Source organism: Pelophylax lessonae, assembly GCF_965119305.1.
Source record: "Pelophylax lessonae genome assembly, chromosome: 7".
In the NCBI taxonomy this organism is placed as follows: Eukaryota; Metazoa; Chordata; class Amphibia; order Anura; family Ranidae; genus Pelophylax; species Pelophylax lessonae.
This window is the reverse complement of record NC_138774.1, coordinates 239,608,644-239,624,138: the sequence shown is the minus strand read 5'-3', so window position 1 is coordinate 239,624,138 and position 15,495 is coordinate 239,608,644. Positions and strand designations below refer to the sequence as shown.

General features: G+C 42.4%; 1 protein-coding gene across 1 annotated transcript in view; it reads left to right on the top strand.

Annotated features, from left to right (window-relative positions):
* AVPR2 (arginine vasopressin receptor 2) overlaps window positions 1–15,495 on the top strand; it is a 60,366-nt gene that overhangs the window by 22,076 nt on the left and 22,795 nt on the right. Inside the window, exon 2 of the mRNA XM_082262941.1 lies at window positions 8,197–9,073. Within this exon, the coding sequence (XP_082119067.1) occupies window positions 8,197–9,073 (877 nt within the window). The remainder of the gene's footprint in view (window positions 1–8,196; window positions 9,074–15,495) is intronic.

Here is a 15,495-nt window from a genome sequence, read left to right as displayed (position 1 = left end):
CTGTAACATTGTATGTCCAAGTTATAATTTACAGTATATATCCTGTTCCTCCAGCCACTTTCTCATAAAAGGAAAAATCTCACCCCAGTGTACTGCTATTTAAAGTGGAAATACAGCTGCCTGACTGCAAAGCTGGAAATTGCATTGAAACACCCATGACAGGTAGTAATTATGATATCCAAATATAGAAATGAATTCCGGGAACATGAATTATTCTGTACTACTTATGCAATCAGGTGAACTACACCTGTTTCTGATATGCAGTTTTGGATGTTCTTCATATAAATTAGTATATTTAATAATAACCTGTGCAGTTCTAAGGAGCGTCCTAACATAAATGCCTCATTCTTGTATAATTATACATCCAGCTAATCTCAATTAGTGAGACCAAACATAATTCCTGCAACAACAATCTGTTACATCGAGGTAACTAGCACATAAGGTGTCCTTAAACTGCCTCTAAAATAATACTATGGCTTGTGATATTATTGCTCGAGAGTCCACTTTCGCATATTGGTTGAACTAGATGGACTTGTGTCTTTTTTCAACCTAACTAACTATGTAAGAAGCTGAATAATCCAAATGTTTCCTTTTAACCACTTCAGCCCTGGAAGATTTTACCCCCTTCCTGACCAGGCCCTATTTTGCGATTCGGCACTGCGTGACTTTAACGGACAATTGCGCGGTCGTGCGATGCTGTACCCAAATGAAATTGACTTCCCTTTTTCCCCACAAACAGAGCTTTCTTTTAGTGGTATTTGATCACCTGTGCGATTTTTACTTTTTGCGCTATAAACAAAAAAAGAGCAACAATTTTGAAAAAATAACAATATTTTTTCACATTTTTTTATATGAAATTCCCCCAAAAAAATGTAAAAATCAAAATATTTTAACATTTTAGGCCAATTTGTTTTCTGCTACATATGTTTGGTAAAAGAAAATCACAATAAGCGTATTTTGATTGGTTTGCGCAAAAGTTATTGCGTTTACTAACTAAGGGAAAGATTTTTGTCATTTTTGTTGTTTTTTTTTTTTAACGCGTAATGGCGGCGATCTGCGATTTTTTTTTTTGCGGGACTGCGACATTGCGGCGGACAGATCGGACCCTTGACTGACATTTTTGACACTTTTGGGGTTACCAGTAACATTACTACAGTAATCAGTGCTATATATATGCACTGTTACTGTAAAAATGACAAATGACACTGGCAGTGAAGGAGTTAACTGTATTGGAGAGGGAGGGGTTAAGTGTGTCCTAGGGGCGTGCTTCTAACTGTGATTGGCTGTGGCTGTGTGTGTAAGAACAGTGATCAATGGTCCTACAGAACCGTTTGATCATCATTCTTACACAGGGAGAACTGACAGGCGGCTTTGTTTACACTAGCCGCCTGCCTTTCTCCCGCTGTCACGGACGATCGCGAGTGCCCGGCGGACATCGGGTCCGCCGGTCACACGCGCGGGGGGGGTCCGTGACCGAGCGGTAGCGGGAGCGTGCCTCCGGCAGCGCACACTCGCTCCCCTCACCCTTACAGGCTAGCGACGTATTCCTACGTCGCTCTGCCTGTGAGGGGCTGACTGCCGACGTAAATAGTCGTGCAGCAGTCGGCAAGTGGTTAACCTGACTAACTATGTAAGAAGCTAAATAATCCAAATTTTTCCTTTTAAATACATACAATATATATCAGGGCTGTACCGAAAGTAATGAAAAGTGGGAAAAAACTTTTTTCTATTAACTTACATAGGTTGTTCAGATTTGACAAGTTGGTAGAGTAATCCTTTCTCTATAGTAACTGTTCTTCTTCTTCTTTTTCATTGCAGGTAAATAATGGGTTCCAAGCAGAAGTAACATGCTATCATTGAGTTCTTGATGAAGGAGGGGTGCAGGCTGTCTGACATCCACAGAAGTCTACAGAATATTTACAGAAATGACACCATTGACAAGAATCACCAGCGAGAAGACATTGCCCTAGCTAAGGGTGTCATCTCCGTAAAGATTCTGTAGCCTTCTGTGGATGTCGGACAGCCTAAACCCCTTCTTCAACGTGATACCGATATTCAAAAAAGGGCAGAGGCATGTCCCGGGAAATTATAGGCCTGTCAGTCTGACATCAATAGTATGTAAACTTCTGGAGGGGATGATAAGGGACTATATCGTAGAGTTTGCTAAAGACAACAACATCATCAGCAGTAATCAGCACGGGTTTACAAATGGGCGTTCTTGTCAAACCAATCTCTTAACATTCTACAAGGAGGTGAGCTGTGAGCTAGATAGGGGGAGACCAGTGGATGTGGTTTCGCTAAGGCGTTTGATACAGTTCCCCACAAGCGCTTAATTTATAAAATAAGGTCTGCAGGCATTGACCGCAAGGTTTGCTCGTGGATACGGAACTGGCTATAAGGGCGTGTCCAAAGGGTGGTAGTAAATAGCGCATACTCAGACTGGTCTGAGGTGGTAAGTGGGGTCCCCCAAGGCTCAGTCCTGGGACCGACCTTGTTCAATTTATTCATAAATAGCATTGAAGATGGGATCAGTAGTTCTATATCAGTTTTTGCAGATGACACAAAATTGGCCAGGGCAAAAACTGCACAGCATGAAACAGATATCCTACAGAATGACCTGGACAAAATAACAGAGTGGGCAACAACATGGCAAATGAGGTTTAATGTGGAGAAGTGTAAGGTTTTGCACTTGGGGACTAAAAACTTAAAAGCACAATACACTTTAGGGGGGGAACCTTTGGGGGAATCAAAAATGGAGAAGGATCTGGGAGTCCTGGTAGAGGATAGACTAGGCAATAGCATGCAATGTCAAGCAGGCAGCTGCCAAAGCCAGCAGAATATTAGCATGCATAAAGAAAGGGATGTATTCCAGAGATAAATCTATAATCCTACCACTTTATAAAACCCTGGTCTGACCACATCTGGAGTATTCTGTCCAGTTCTGGTCGCGGTTCCTCAGGAGGGATGTGTTGGAGCTGGAGAAGGTCCAGAGAAGGGCAACTAAACTAATTAGGGGATTGGAGGACCTTAATTATGAAGAGCGTCTGCAATCGCTTGATTTATTCTCCCTGGAGAAGAGAAGCCTGAGGGGGGACATGATAGCAATTTATAAATATCTCAATTGTGATCTCAGCATAGAAAAAAAGTTATTCAGTCGGAAGGACTGCATGAGGACTAGAGGGCATACAATGCGTCTGGAGGAGAAGCGTTTTAACCTCAGGCAACGATGGGGGGTTCTTTACTGTTAGAGCTACAAGATTGTGGAATTCTCTACCACAAGAGGTGGTTTCTGCGGGAAGTATGGTGGTTTTCAAAAGACTCTTAGACGTACATCTCAAGAATCAGAACATTCAGGGGTATGCAAGATGATTACAGCCACATACACCTACACAGGTTGAACTGGATGGACTATTGTATTTATTCAACCTCACCTAATATGTAACTATGTAACTATATAAGAACCCAATGATAGCATGTTGCTTGGAATCCATTATTTACCTGCAATGAAAAAGAAGAGTTACTATAGAGGAGGAGTTACTCTACCAGAATGTGACCTATACATGGATTTAAGCGACGTTGACAAGGGCCAAACTGTAATGGCTAGATCAGTAGTTCAAAGCAACTCCAAAACTGCAGCTCTTGTGGAAAGTTCCTACTCTTCAGTGGTAAAAACCTACTATAAGCGTTCCAAGGAAGGAAAAACAGAGAACTGGCAACAGGGTCATTGGTGAGCAAGGCTCATTGATGCATATGGGGAGTAAAGGTTGGCCCATGTAGTCCGGTCCAAAAGAAGAGATACTGTAGCTGATTCTGATACAAAGGCATCAGAACATACAGTGCATCACAGTTTGTTGTGTATGGAGATGGGTAGCTGCAAACTGGTCAGGGTGTCCATGTTGACCCATGTCCACAGCCAAAACTGCCTACAATGGGCATGGGAGCATCAGAATTGGATTTTTAGAGCAATGGAAGAAGGTGGCCTTGTCTGATAAATTCAAGAATGGTTTGAGGAACACAGCAACAAGTTTGAGGTGTTAACTTAGCCTCCAAATTCCCCAGGTCTTGATTCAATCAAGAATTTGTGGGATGTGCTAGAAAAACTAGTGTGGGATGTGCTAGAAAAACTAGTTGGCCCCACCTCCTTACTTACATGACTTAATGCATCTACTTCTATTGGATTCAATCCCTCAACAGGTTATGGTGTGTGGTCATAATGTTATGGCGGATTGGTGTATAAACAGCATACAACATTTACTTGGCCTTTGCAACACAGAAGGTAAAATAAAAAAAGTCACTTAAATCCCCTTTCTTCCCCACTCTGAAGCTCGGTTTGAACTTTAGCACATTGTCTTCACCATGTCTAGATGCCTAAATGCATTGAGTTGCTGCCATATGATTGGCTGATTAGCAATTTGTGCTATCAAGAAATTAATTAGGTGTACCTAATAAAGTGGCCGGTGAGTGTATATACACTATATTACCAAAAATATTGGGACACCTGCCTTTACACGCACATGAACTTTAATGGCATCCCAGTCTTAGTCCGTAGGGTTCAATATTGAGTTGGCCCACCCTTTGCAGCTATAACAGCTTCAACTCTTCTGGGAAGGCTGTCCGCAAGGTTTGCAAGTGTGTCGATGGGAATGTTTAAACACTCCTCCAGAAGCACATTTGTGAGGTCAGGCACTGATGTAGGACAAGAAGACCTGGCTTGCAGTCTCTGCTCTAATTCATCCCAAAGGTGTTCTATCGGGTTGAGGCCAGTCAAGTTCCTCCACCCCAAACTTGCTCATCCATGTTTTTATAGACCTTGCTTTGTGCACTGGTTCATATCATTTGGTGGAGGGGGGATTATGGTGTGGGGTTGTTTTTAAGGGGTTGGGCTTGGCCCCTTAGTTCCAGTGAAGGCATCAGCATAGCAAGACATTTTGGACAACTGTGTTCTCCGAACTTTGTGGGAACAGTTTGGGGATGGCCCCTTCCTGTTCCAACATGACTGCACACCAGTGCACAAAACAAGGTCCATAAAGACATGGATGAGGGAGTTTGGGGTGGAGGAACTTGACTGGCCTGCACAGAGTCCTGACCTCAGCCCGATAGAACACCTTTGAGATGAATTAAAGCAGAAACTGCGAGCCAGGCCTCCCTAACATCAGTGCCTGACCTCACAAATGCGCTTCTGGAAGAATGGTCAAACATTCCCATAGACACACTCCTAAACCTTGTGGACAGCCTTCCCAGGAGAGTTGAAGCTGTTATAGCTGAAAAGGGTGGGCCAACTCAATATTGAACTCTTCGGACTAAGACTGGGATGCCATTAAAGTTCATGTGCGTCTAAAGGCAGGCGTCCAAATACCCAAATACTTTTGACAATATAGTTTTTGTATATATATATATATATATATATATATATATATATATATATATATATATACACAGACACACACTTTTTGTTTAGTCTAGAACTTAAACGTAGTGACATATTGAAGTATTAAATGTACAAACTCATTATACAGCCCCTTTAAGGGTAGCTGTAACTGGGCCGCTCGGCTCTTGGACCCTAACCTAACCTAATCCTACCCCTATTATACATGAAGAAACAAATGTAAAATATCATTTTTAGTAGAGAGTGCACTTTTTATGACCATTATCTTTCATTTTGAATTGTATAGTTTACAAACATCTTTCTGTACAAATTATTGGACTGGAATACATCATCCATCATGGAACCAGTAGACAATAATCACCACTTTATGTCAGCATGTCCTGTACCTTGAGTGGTGAGAAATACCAGCAAAGTGAGAGTCCAATATATTCTGTTAGAATGTTTTCCTGTTGTGTTTGGATGTTCCACAGCTTGCTTGCATAAAATATAACGGACGAGTTGGTTCCCAAGGGGAAATACATAAAAAAATAAATAAAACTTTTGCTTGCTTTTAGGGGTTGGGAAGCCAACATAGAAAACAGAAGCCGTTTTTGGCACTAGTGTAACTGCTTCTCCAAAGACTACAAGAACTGCAACAACTATTGCTGAGCGAGCACGCTCTTGTTCAGGCATTCAGTTCCATTGCCACATTTTTATGTAGAGGACTGGAGAGTTGGATTATAGGGCACAATGAACAGCTTTAAGTGACTCTGTTATGGGAAAAGTATGATGGCCGCCATTGTTGGTTTTCTTTTTCAAATACTAGTTTCCAGGCTTTGTCTGGCTTCAATACTTTTGAGACCTGGAACAAGAATACTGTGAATATATGTCAGAAAAGTGTCAGAATTCATTATATCTATACCTGTTCCAGGTCAGAGATTCAGAAAGCATTGAAACCAAAGTATCACATGACAGCCAAGGAGTTAAAATTCTTAAAGGAGAGGTCAGCAATGGCAGCCTCCATACTGTTCTCATTACGGGGTCACTTTGTGGTGGGGATGTCAAAGATGGTACTCAAAGCTGTCTGTGAAGCAAGGCACTGCAAGTACCGGCTTGGCTCTACTCGGCCCTGCTTGGCCCGGTTTAATTTTCCACTGCATGGTACCGCATGGTACGGTGTTGGAACGGTTCGGTACGGTTTGGTATGGTTTGCTTTTCCACTAAAAGTAGTACCAAAGTAAGTGGGTGGGATAACGATTCTCTGACCAATCAGTGGCTAGTAGTGACAAACAGTCAGCTGCATGCAAAGGATTGTGGGATATGGTACTTCTTGGAACCACAATCGAGGTGGTACTGTTTAAGAGAGCCGTACCGTTCGGTTCCATGTAGTGGAAAAGCGCCGCCGTACCGTACCGAACCGCTCCTACACTATACCATGCGGTACCAGCAGTGGAAAAGCACAAAAGCGAGCCGAACCTTTCGGTTCCATGCAGTGGAAAAGCGCCATAATGGCTAAACTAATAGTAAAATAAAATGACCAAAAGGTGGTAACCCTAGGGGGGCCTAGAGTTGGGTTTTTAGTCAAAAGGTTTCCCTTCACTTCTTATCCTGATGACAGGGGGTCAGAAGAACATGCAGTGATGGGGCATCTCTCCAATGGGGACAGAGACAGCAATGAAAACACAATTTCTAGCACAATAGAAAAAGGTCAGAACCTCTGTAGGTTACAACTGGAAGTAGTAGTAATATGTCATTTAATTTTCTTTCATCACAGGAAATACAACAAATGTGTATACTGTAGATCAAAGTATTACCAAGTACAAGTTTGCTTGGAGCCATTAGGAACTTGTTTCTATTTGGGGGAGTCTGGAGGGTGGGAAGGGGCTTTATTATTGCAAAACTGTAAACACTTTCTCTTGTCTGTAGTGATACACCTAGGGAGCTCTAGAAAGTATCTAAAGCCTCGTACAAACGCACCGATTGTTGGCCGACCGATCAGCCGTCTTTTGTCCAGTGTTGTTGTGTTGGTTGAAATGTACTCTAGACTGCACACAAATTTTGTCGGCCAACAACAACCAACTGCAGAAGTGATGTCATGTTCTGGTCTACTTTCCGTGTGTTTTTTCTTCTCTGAGCATGCCCAGTCTTGTTCATCAGATTTTTGTCTGCCGAAATCTGTACTGACTGAGGAACAATCGGCCGTTCTGCTGACGGCCAACAAAAATTTTATAGCATGCACACCAGATTTTGTTCGGCCGAAAAGTCGCAGTCGGTTGTCGGAAGCATCTTACTAACAAGCCGACAATCGGCCGATCGGACGTTGGCCGAAAATTTACGGCCAACAATCGGTGCGTGTGTACGAGGCTTTACACAGCAGCTTCAGAGTTTAACACGTGAGAGGTCTTAGAGCCCGTATTAAGGTTCTTCCTATAGAGGTCCTGTCCTCTGCATCTAATCATGAGCTTGCATGTTTTCCTATTACTACGTTTCCACATTTCTACCGGATTTTGAAGACTATTACACAGACTGATTACACTGCAGGAAATAAAGGTGCCACCTGCCTAGCTAGGGGTATGTGGATCACAAGACCACCTGAACAGAATTAATCATTGTTTGGCAGATATGGTTTATGTATGAGTATTTAAACTGTTAGCCGATTGCTTAATCATTGCTCCTTTCTAAGAAACCGGATTGGGGTCCTAATCAAATCATTAGCCCACTAATGTAATAAAGGCTTCCAGAATATCTGATTACACTGTTGCAGTTTAACTGGTTGTAAATATGATTTTCTTACTTTTATTAATTCCTCTTTATATTTTGTATTTTTACAGATGTCTGAGACTGAGAGCCCCCTTGCCAGTATCAGTACCAACATCACCGGTGAAGATGCGGACAAGATAAATCCTTACATCACACAATGGAGCATTGCTCTCCTAACCATCATCCTGGCTTTGGCCACCTTTGGAAACTCGCTAGTTCTTTTCACCCTTCTTAGGCGGCGGAAGCACAATGCCCTCATGCACACTTTCATGATCCATCTCTGCCTGGCAGACTTAGTGGTGGCTTTCTTCCAGGTTTTACCACAGCTTATCTGGGACATCGTTGACCGATTTCCAGGTCCAGATTTCCTGTGCCGCTCAGTAAGATATCTTCAGGTTGTTGGGATGTTCGTATCTTCTTACATGATTGTAGCCATGACATTTGATAGGCATCAGGCTATTTGTCGGCCTATGATGACATTTAAAAAGGGTTCAGCTCGGTGGAATATCCCTGTCTGCTTAGCATGGGGGGCATCTGCAGTTCTCAGCCTACCACAGATTTTTATTTTCTCAAGAACAGAGGTCCAACCAGGTGTCTATGACTGCTGGGCAAATTTTGTGCAGCCATGGGGTCTTAAAGCTTATGTGACATGGATAACTTTGGCTGTCCTCATCCTGCCAGCTATGTTTATCACCACATGCCAGGTCCTGATTTTTAGAGAAATTCACCACAGTCTGCACTTGGGGACAGAAAGGTCACCGGGGTCAAGACGTAAAGGAAAACTGGTTAGTGGGACAAATGGCATGCCACCAACTTCAGATTCCGGCGTGACAAAAGCCATGTCCAAGACTGTCCGAATGACCCTAGCCATTGTACTGATTTACGTGATATGTTGGGCTCCATTCTTTATTGCTCAGCTGTGGAATGTCTGGAATGAAGGTGCAAATGGTAAGGTATTATTTTATCTTATTTTATTTATTTATTTATTACAGGTACTTATTTAGCGCCATCAATTCACGCATTACTTTTCATATATATATTGTACATTCACATCAGTGCCTGCCCTAGAGGAACTTACAACTAACTCACATTCATACATACACATACGAAGGCCAATTTAGACAGGAGCCAATCAACCTACCAGCATGTCTTCGGAGTGTGGGAGGAAACTGTAGTACCCAGATGAAACCCATGCAGGCACAATGAGGACATGCAAACCCCGTGCGGATAGTAACATCTTTACTCATACTTACTGAAGACACAGAGTATTCAGAGAACCACATATCGTGATATTGTGGGGGGTTTCGCTGAGATGAAGTTCCTTTCATCAGGTTCAGTCCAGCAAGGGATTTACATTTCCAGGGCTTTTAGCCCACTTTTATTTTAGTATTCAATAGTTATCTATTGATTTTAAACAACACATTGCAGTAGTACAACATAAAATAGAAAATGTAGAAAACATAGGCAAAAGAAAGGGGGTAGCCTGCGAAAAGGCACTCTGTACCCGGACAATACATAACAAAACATGACTCCAAACAATATTAGCAACTAAGCAGTCAGTGATAAAAATAAACAGCAAAATACATTAAATCTCAACAGTTGTACATTAAATCTCAACAGTTGATAGGAGATACATCAAGAGTCCAGAGGACTCACCAAGCTCCAATAATAAGATATCAGCCAGCAGAGGGCCCCCCCCCGACACCCCCAATGGGCACAAACTGTGTCCACGAAAGGGTGAAGCCCCCCCCCCCCCCAGCCTCCCTCCCCAGAAGAGGAAACCAACAAGCTCCCACCAACGGTCAAATAGTCAAATAATATAAAGCATCCCAGGCCCATAGCAGGAAACCCAAACCAGAGTTCCGGAGCCTGAGCCAAGAATGCCCCTCCAGCAGCCAGACCCCCAAAAGAGTTAATAAATGGAAAAGCAGAAGACCAACAAAAAAGAACAGCCCACATTGCAATGGGCAGAGAGAGGAAAAAAACCATGCAAGAAATTGGGCCCGCTTTTATTTTAAAAGAATGTAAAGCTAAAAGAAAAAAATGTGCAAGGATACCCTCACAGGGGTTTTCAGCATCACCTCCATAGAACATAAATTGTCCAGCCTCCTGGCTATTCAGACTTTATAGTCCCTGAGCCTGTCTCCGAACAGACAAACCATGCTGTCTCATTGTCCCATCTGATTGTGAAGGCTGTGGTCTCTCATAAAATATGAACAGAGGTTTCATCCCTCCCAAGACTCGTCAAAGTCTCTAGACTCCAGAACCCATCCAGGAATTACCAGCCCTAGAGAAAACTGCAAAACCAGATTTTCTCAGAATAACTGTTCTTGAGTCACTCAACCTGCATCAGTAAAAACCCAGTGTAACGTAACATATACTCCTTTTTCTACCATGGCAAGGCACAGCACTATATATATATATATATATATTTATAGTAGAGAAATGTAAAGTAAAACCCAGTTTATAACCCTGATTCTGTATGCGAACATCCTCTCGAAAAAATTAGCCTTTACCTAAAGTCCAGTCATTACCAGCTGCAGCTTCAGCGGGCTTTGGAGATCATTTGATCTCCTGCAGACTATTGCATAGTCCAGCTGGGAACCCTGTCTGATCGATCAGTAACCTCTCTCTGGGTGGTGACAGATCATGTGATCACCACGATATTGAATCATGGTGATCAAAGGAATGTTTGTGCCCAGCAAAAAATGTTCTTGTTGCCTGGTACATTTTAGCAGATACTCATTGCTCACAGCAACTTCTGCTGTGAGAAGAGCAGTAGAGCCCTGTTATAGGTACAGTAAGGAAAAAAAAAATATATATATATATTTCTATAAATCTTCTGTAGCAGTCCATTATCTGATCAAATGATTACCAGAGATCAAAGCTTAGGCAGATCCGCTGACTACCCAGCCCTGCCTGAAGGTCAGTCTCTCCAAACCCCTTCTTCTGAGACCCAAACACATGAACAGAACTAAACCCAGATCAAGAATATATTACATTGCCGCTCACCAGTCATTAGATGTTGCGGCTTGATTCATTTTCACTTTTCAGTCTAAGAACGTTTTTAGCAAGTACAGAAAATACTTGTTGATCTTGCTCAAAATGTTGTGTCCTAGTCAGATCCTGCGAGCTGCACTGTAGATAAACATATAATCTTTTCTATGTAAACTACTAAGCCTATCATCCACCACATAATGGAGACGAGCAAAGGCAGTCATGTTATTAGTGCAGCGTATGTGAGAACCATGGCTTCCTCCATGGATACAATGAACTGTATCCACTCTAGGAAACAAAATGTGTTTTCATAGGGAGAAAAAAATACGGAATCTAAGAACTGCAATATTTTACATTTTACATTTTAGATTTTTTTTAGGTCGAGAAGGGCTTTGGCATGTTCTGGATTATAGTCCCAACCCATCTGCCCGATACTGCCAGGAAGCCGACACTGCACACCGCCAATCACAGGCAGTGAGACATTTTCCGCTCTGTGCAGCTGCGGACCGGGAAATGTATCACTGCCTGTGATTAGTGGTGTGCAGTGTGGGCTTCCTGATGGGATCAGGCAGGAGGGTTGGGACTACGATCCTGAACATGCCAGAGCCCATCTCTTTTTTTAGGGTTTCTATCCAGTGTATCCTCACCTAGAACAGCCTTTATCAAGCTTGTCAACACAGAGGAACCTTTGACATAACTTTCGGGTCTCAGGAAACCCCTGCTAAAAACTACGATATCTACTACATCTCATAATATATTAGTGTAATGGTCAGTGGGAAGAATGCTCCTTACACTTGTGGTCATTGGGATGAATTACCCCCTTACAGATAGCAGGGAGGTGACAAAAATAGGAAGTTGAGCTGTAGTTTTACTGCCTTTTGAGTGCCCAACTGCAAGTTGTCTGGTGGTCATGTTAGTAAACACTGCTGCCAAAGGCAAATCCACCCAAGCAAATGGGGTAGCACAGCAACCATAAACCGAATTCTTGTGGTTGCAATGGTATTTCCATATAAAATCCCTGTTTGGCTGCAAAAATAATTCATGAATGAATGCCTGGCAAACCTCTGAAAAGAGATTTGTGAAGGCGTGTCACCCTTGTAAACAAACCCAAACAGGAAATTGTTACTCAAAAGGTTGTATCAGGTGACTTTCATCTCATGACTATTGCCAGCTAAAAAATTTGTAACACCCTGTAGCCTGGTATGCCACATGTCCCATGTGTGAAATGCTACATTGGTGATTGGGCTGGATTCCTTATGGCCACACATACGCTTGTGTCAATCAATCAAGCCTACAACAAGGTGGGCCCTTTAACAGAGCAATAAAAGAACTAAACATAAAAATAGTAGCAAAAATGGAGCCCCAAAGGAATGAGAGATCACATAGTAGGATGTGAACACTGGGAGCATGCCATAGCTTGTGGGATAACCTTTTGTCCACTTTTTAACATTTCACTTCCTGAAGCTCCCTGTCCTTCTGGGAAACTAATGACAGCTGTGACAGTAAAACAGACACAATGTGAATTCAATCTGAATTTTTACTAATGGTAATGCGTCAGTATTTTCAGTTAAACTTTCAATTATGTATAGCTTTATTATAATTTATTACTAGTACTGTTTAACCACTTGCCAACCAACTGCCGTAGTTATACTGTGGCAGGTCGGCTGTGTTACGCAAAACGTTGTTTCGTGTAGCAGTTAGCGTGGGCGCGCGCCGGCCGCCAGAGGCACACGCCGATTGGCTAGAGGGGAAACCAATCAGCAGGTCCGGTGGACGCGATGTCTGCCGGGCACCCGCGATAGCTCCCCATGGAGACAGAACGGCGGTCTGCCGAAGTAAACATGGCACACCGCTGTTTTGTTAGTAATGAACATAGGGATCCTGTGTTCCTCCTTTTAAGGAACACAGGTCTCTGTGTCCATCCAGTAAGTACATCCTCCACACAGTTAGAAATAGAACCAGAAAAATTTCCCCTAAGGTTTTGGGACTTTAAAAGGAACTTTTTAGAGTACACAAGATTTATTTTCATATAAAAGATATACATTTTATTGACACATGAGTAAAAAAAAAAAAATGTAGATACACACAAATGTACAGAAAATGAATAAAACCGTAAACCATGAATTATGGCATAACAATACAAGAGCAATGATTTTACAATACCCAACACGATTCAAAGCTATATTCTGCTTCTTCTTCAGGGGTATAGTATTTTGTTGCGCACAATCTACCATCTGTATTGGTGACACATTTGTGTTTGCGCATAGGGAATAAAAACACCTGTCTCAAGTTCCACCGGCCCAGACTGCATCAGATTTTTTGGTTTACTGGTTGTTTTTATATTGTTTTTCCATAGAGAAAAGGATATGGTATCCAAGAGCCTGAAGGATAGGAGTGGAGACTGAAGCCAAAATAGAGTAGAGCTCTTAGTCACCAGTATCTCCACATCTCCAATACATCCATACACCAGCTAGGGCATATTTTGATTGGTTTGCACAAATGTTATCGTGTCTACTAACTATGGGAAAAATTTATGTCATTTTTATTGTTTTTTTTTTTTTTTTTTTTACTAGTAATGACGGCGATCTGCGATTTTTAGCGGGACTGCGACATTTCGGCGGACAGATTGGACCCCTATCTAACATTTTTGACACTTTTGGGGGGACCAGTGACATATAATCAGTGCTAAAAATATGCACGGTTACTGTAATAATGACACTGGCAGGGAAGGGGTTAACATTATGGGTGATCAAAGGGTTAAATGTGAGCCTAGGGGAGTGATTCTAACTGTGGGGGGGGGTGTGGCTTGTGAAATGATCATAGAGACCTGTTATCCTATATATAAGGATCACAGGGGCTCTGTGATCATTCCAGGGAGAAGAACGGTCAGCTGTGTTTACAACAGCTGACCGTTCTTCTCTCTCAGCGGGAACGATCGTGAGTGTCAGGCGGCAATCAGAGCCGCTTGCCCCGTGCATCGGCTTCCCTGCTGCCGAGTGGGGGCGGGAGAGCATCGCCGGCGGCGCGCGCTCGCTCGCCCCCTAGCTACAGGCGCGCGTCCGACGTAGGTCTATGTCGGTTCGCACAGGAGGGCCGCACTGCCACAGTAAAAAGGCTGCGGGCGGTCTGGAAGAGGTTAAAGTATCACAGTGCCATATCGCAGAAAATGGCCTGGTCATTAGGGAGGTAAAACCTTCCACTCCTTAAGTGGTTAAGGCAGAAACAACTTTTTTTGGCAATTATTTTCAGGACTGTTAATTTGCATTTTACTGGAATATATGTAGTTGAGGTGCTGAATTCAACTTCTCAATGAATCATGATTGGAGAAGAAAAGTCAATTTCTAGTGGAGTGCAACTGCTCTGGTGAGGATGCTCTTAAACACAGATTGCTGCTATAAACAGAGGACCTCAACTTTGGAAGCCAAAGATACAAAGTCCAAAAACCAAACACTTTTTTAATTTTGGTGTTCACTCAGTAAGTCCATATAGTGCAACCTTTCTCAACATTTTTACAAGGAGGGACCCTTAAAACAATTTTCAGGTCTCTGGGAATTCCTGCCAATAACCACTATGTCAACATCTAATGATACATTATTATGGTGGTCATTGAGAGGAATGTCTCTTACATTGGTGTTCAGTGGGGGGAATTTCCCCCATACAAATAGCTAAAAAGATCATTGGTTTTAGTGTCTACTTATCTAAGAGGTAGAAATTGCTCAATGCTCAAGGAACCCCTGGAAACCTTTGGAGAACCCCAGGGTTCCATAGAACCCTGGTTGAGAAAAGCTAATATAGAGCATCCAACGTATATCAGGGATTCAAAATTATCTTCATGGCTCAGATATTCAAAAAACATGGGAGGACTCAAAATGGCAGAATTGCCACAATGAATCATTTGAAAAATGAAACAAAGTGACAAAGTGTCTGGGAGCAACATAACCACGGCATAGTCCTGAACAGACTGCATTTTACAACAGCCCTCATTTATTTATAGTAAACAGATCTGGAAGTCCAAACTCAGGGGAACTCAATGTAAGATGGTGTCAGATCCTACACGGGATTGATGATGCCCCCTTTCCCTCATATGACAGTGTTTACATTTTTTTGATTAGAAAAAGAACAAGTGGCGCAAACTGTTAGCACTACATAAAACGGTAGTTAATATAATAGCACATGAAGGCTATGATAAAGTCTTAGGGTGAGATGAAGAAACAGTCTGAATGCTCAGGGCCAGCCTGTTAGGGAGCAGAAGCGATCTCCAAACATGCAACAAACAAAAGAGAAAACAGACGCCTCTGAGTTAAGACTGCAATTTAATATGGCAAACGAATAGTAAAAACTTACATCAAGGTAAGTATCGGCAGACAAGATGG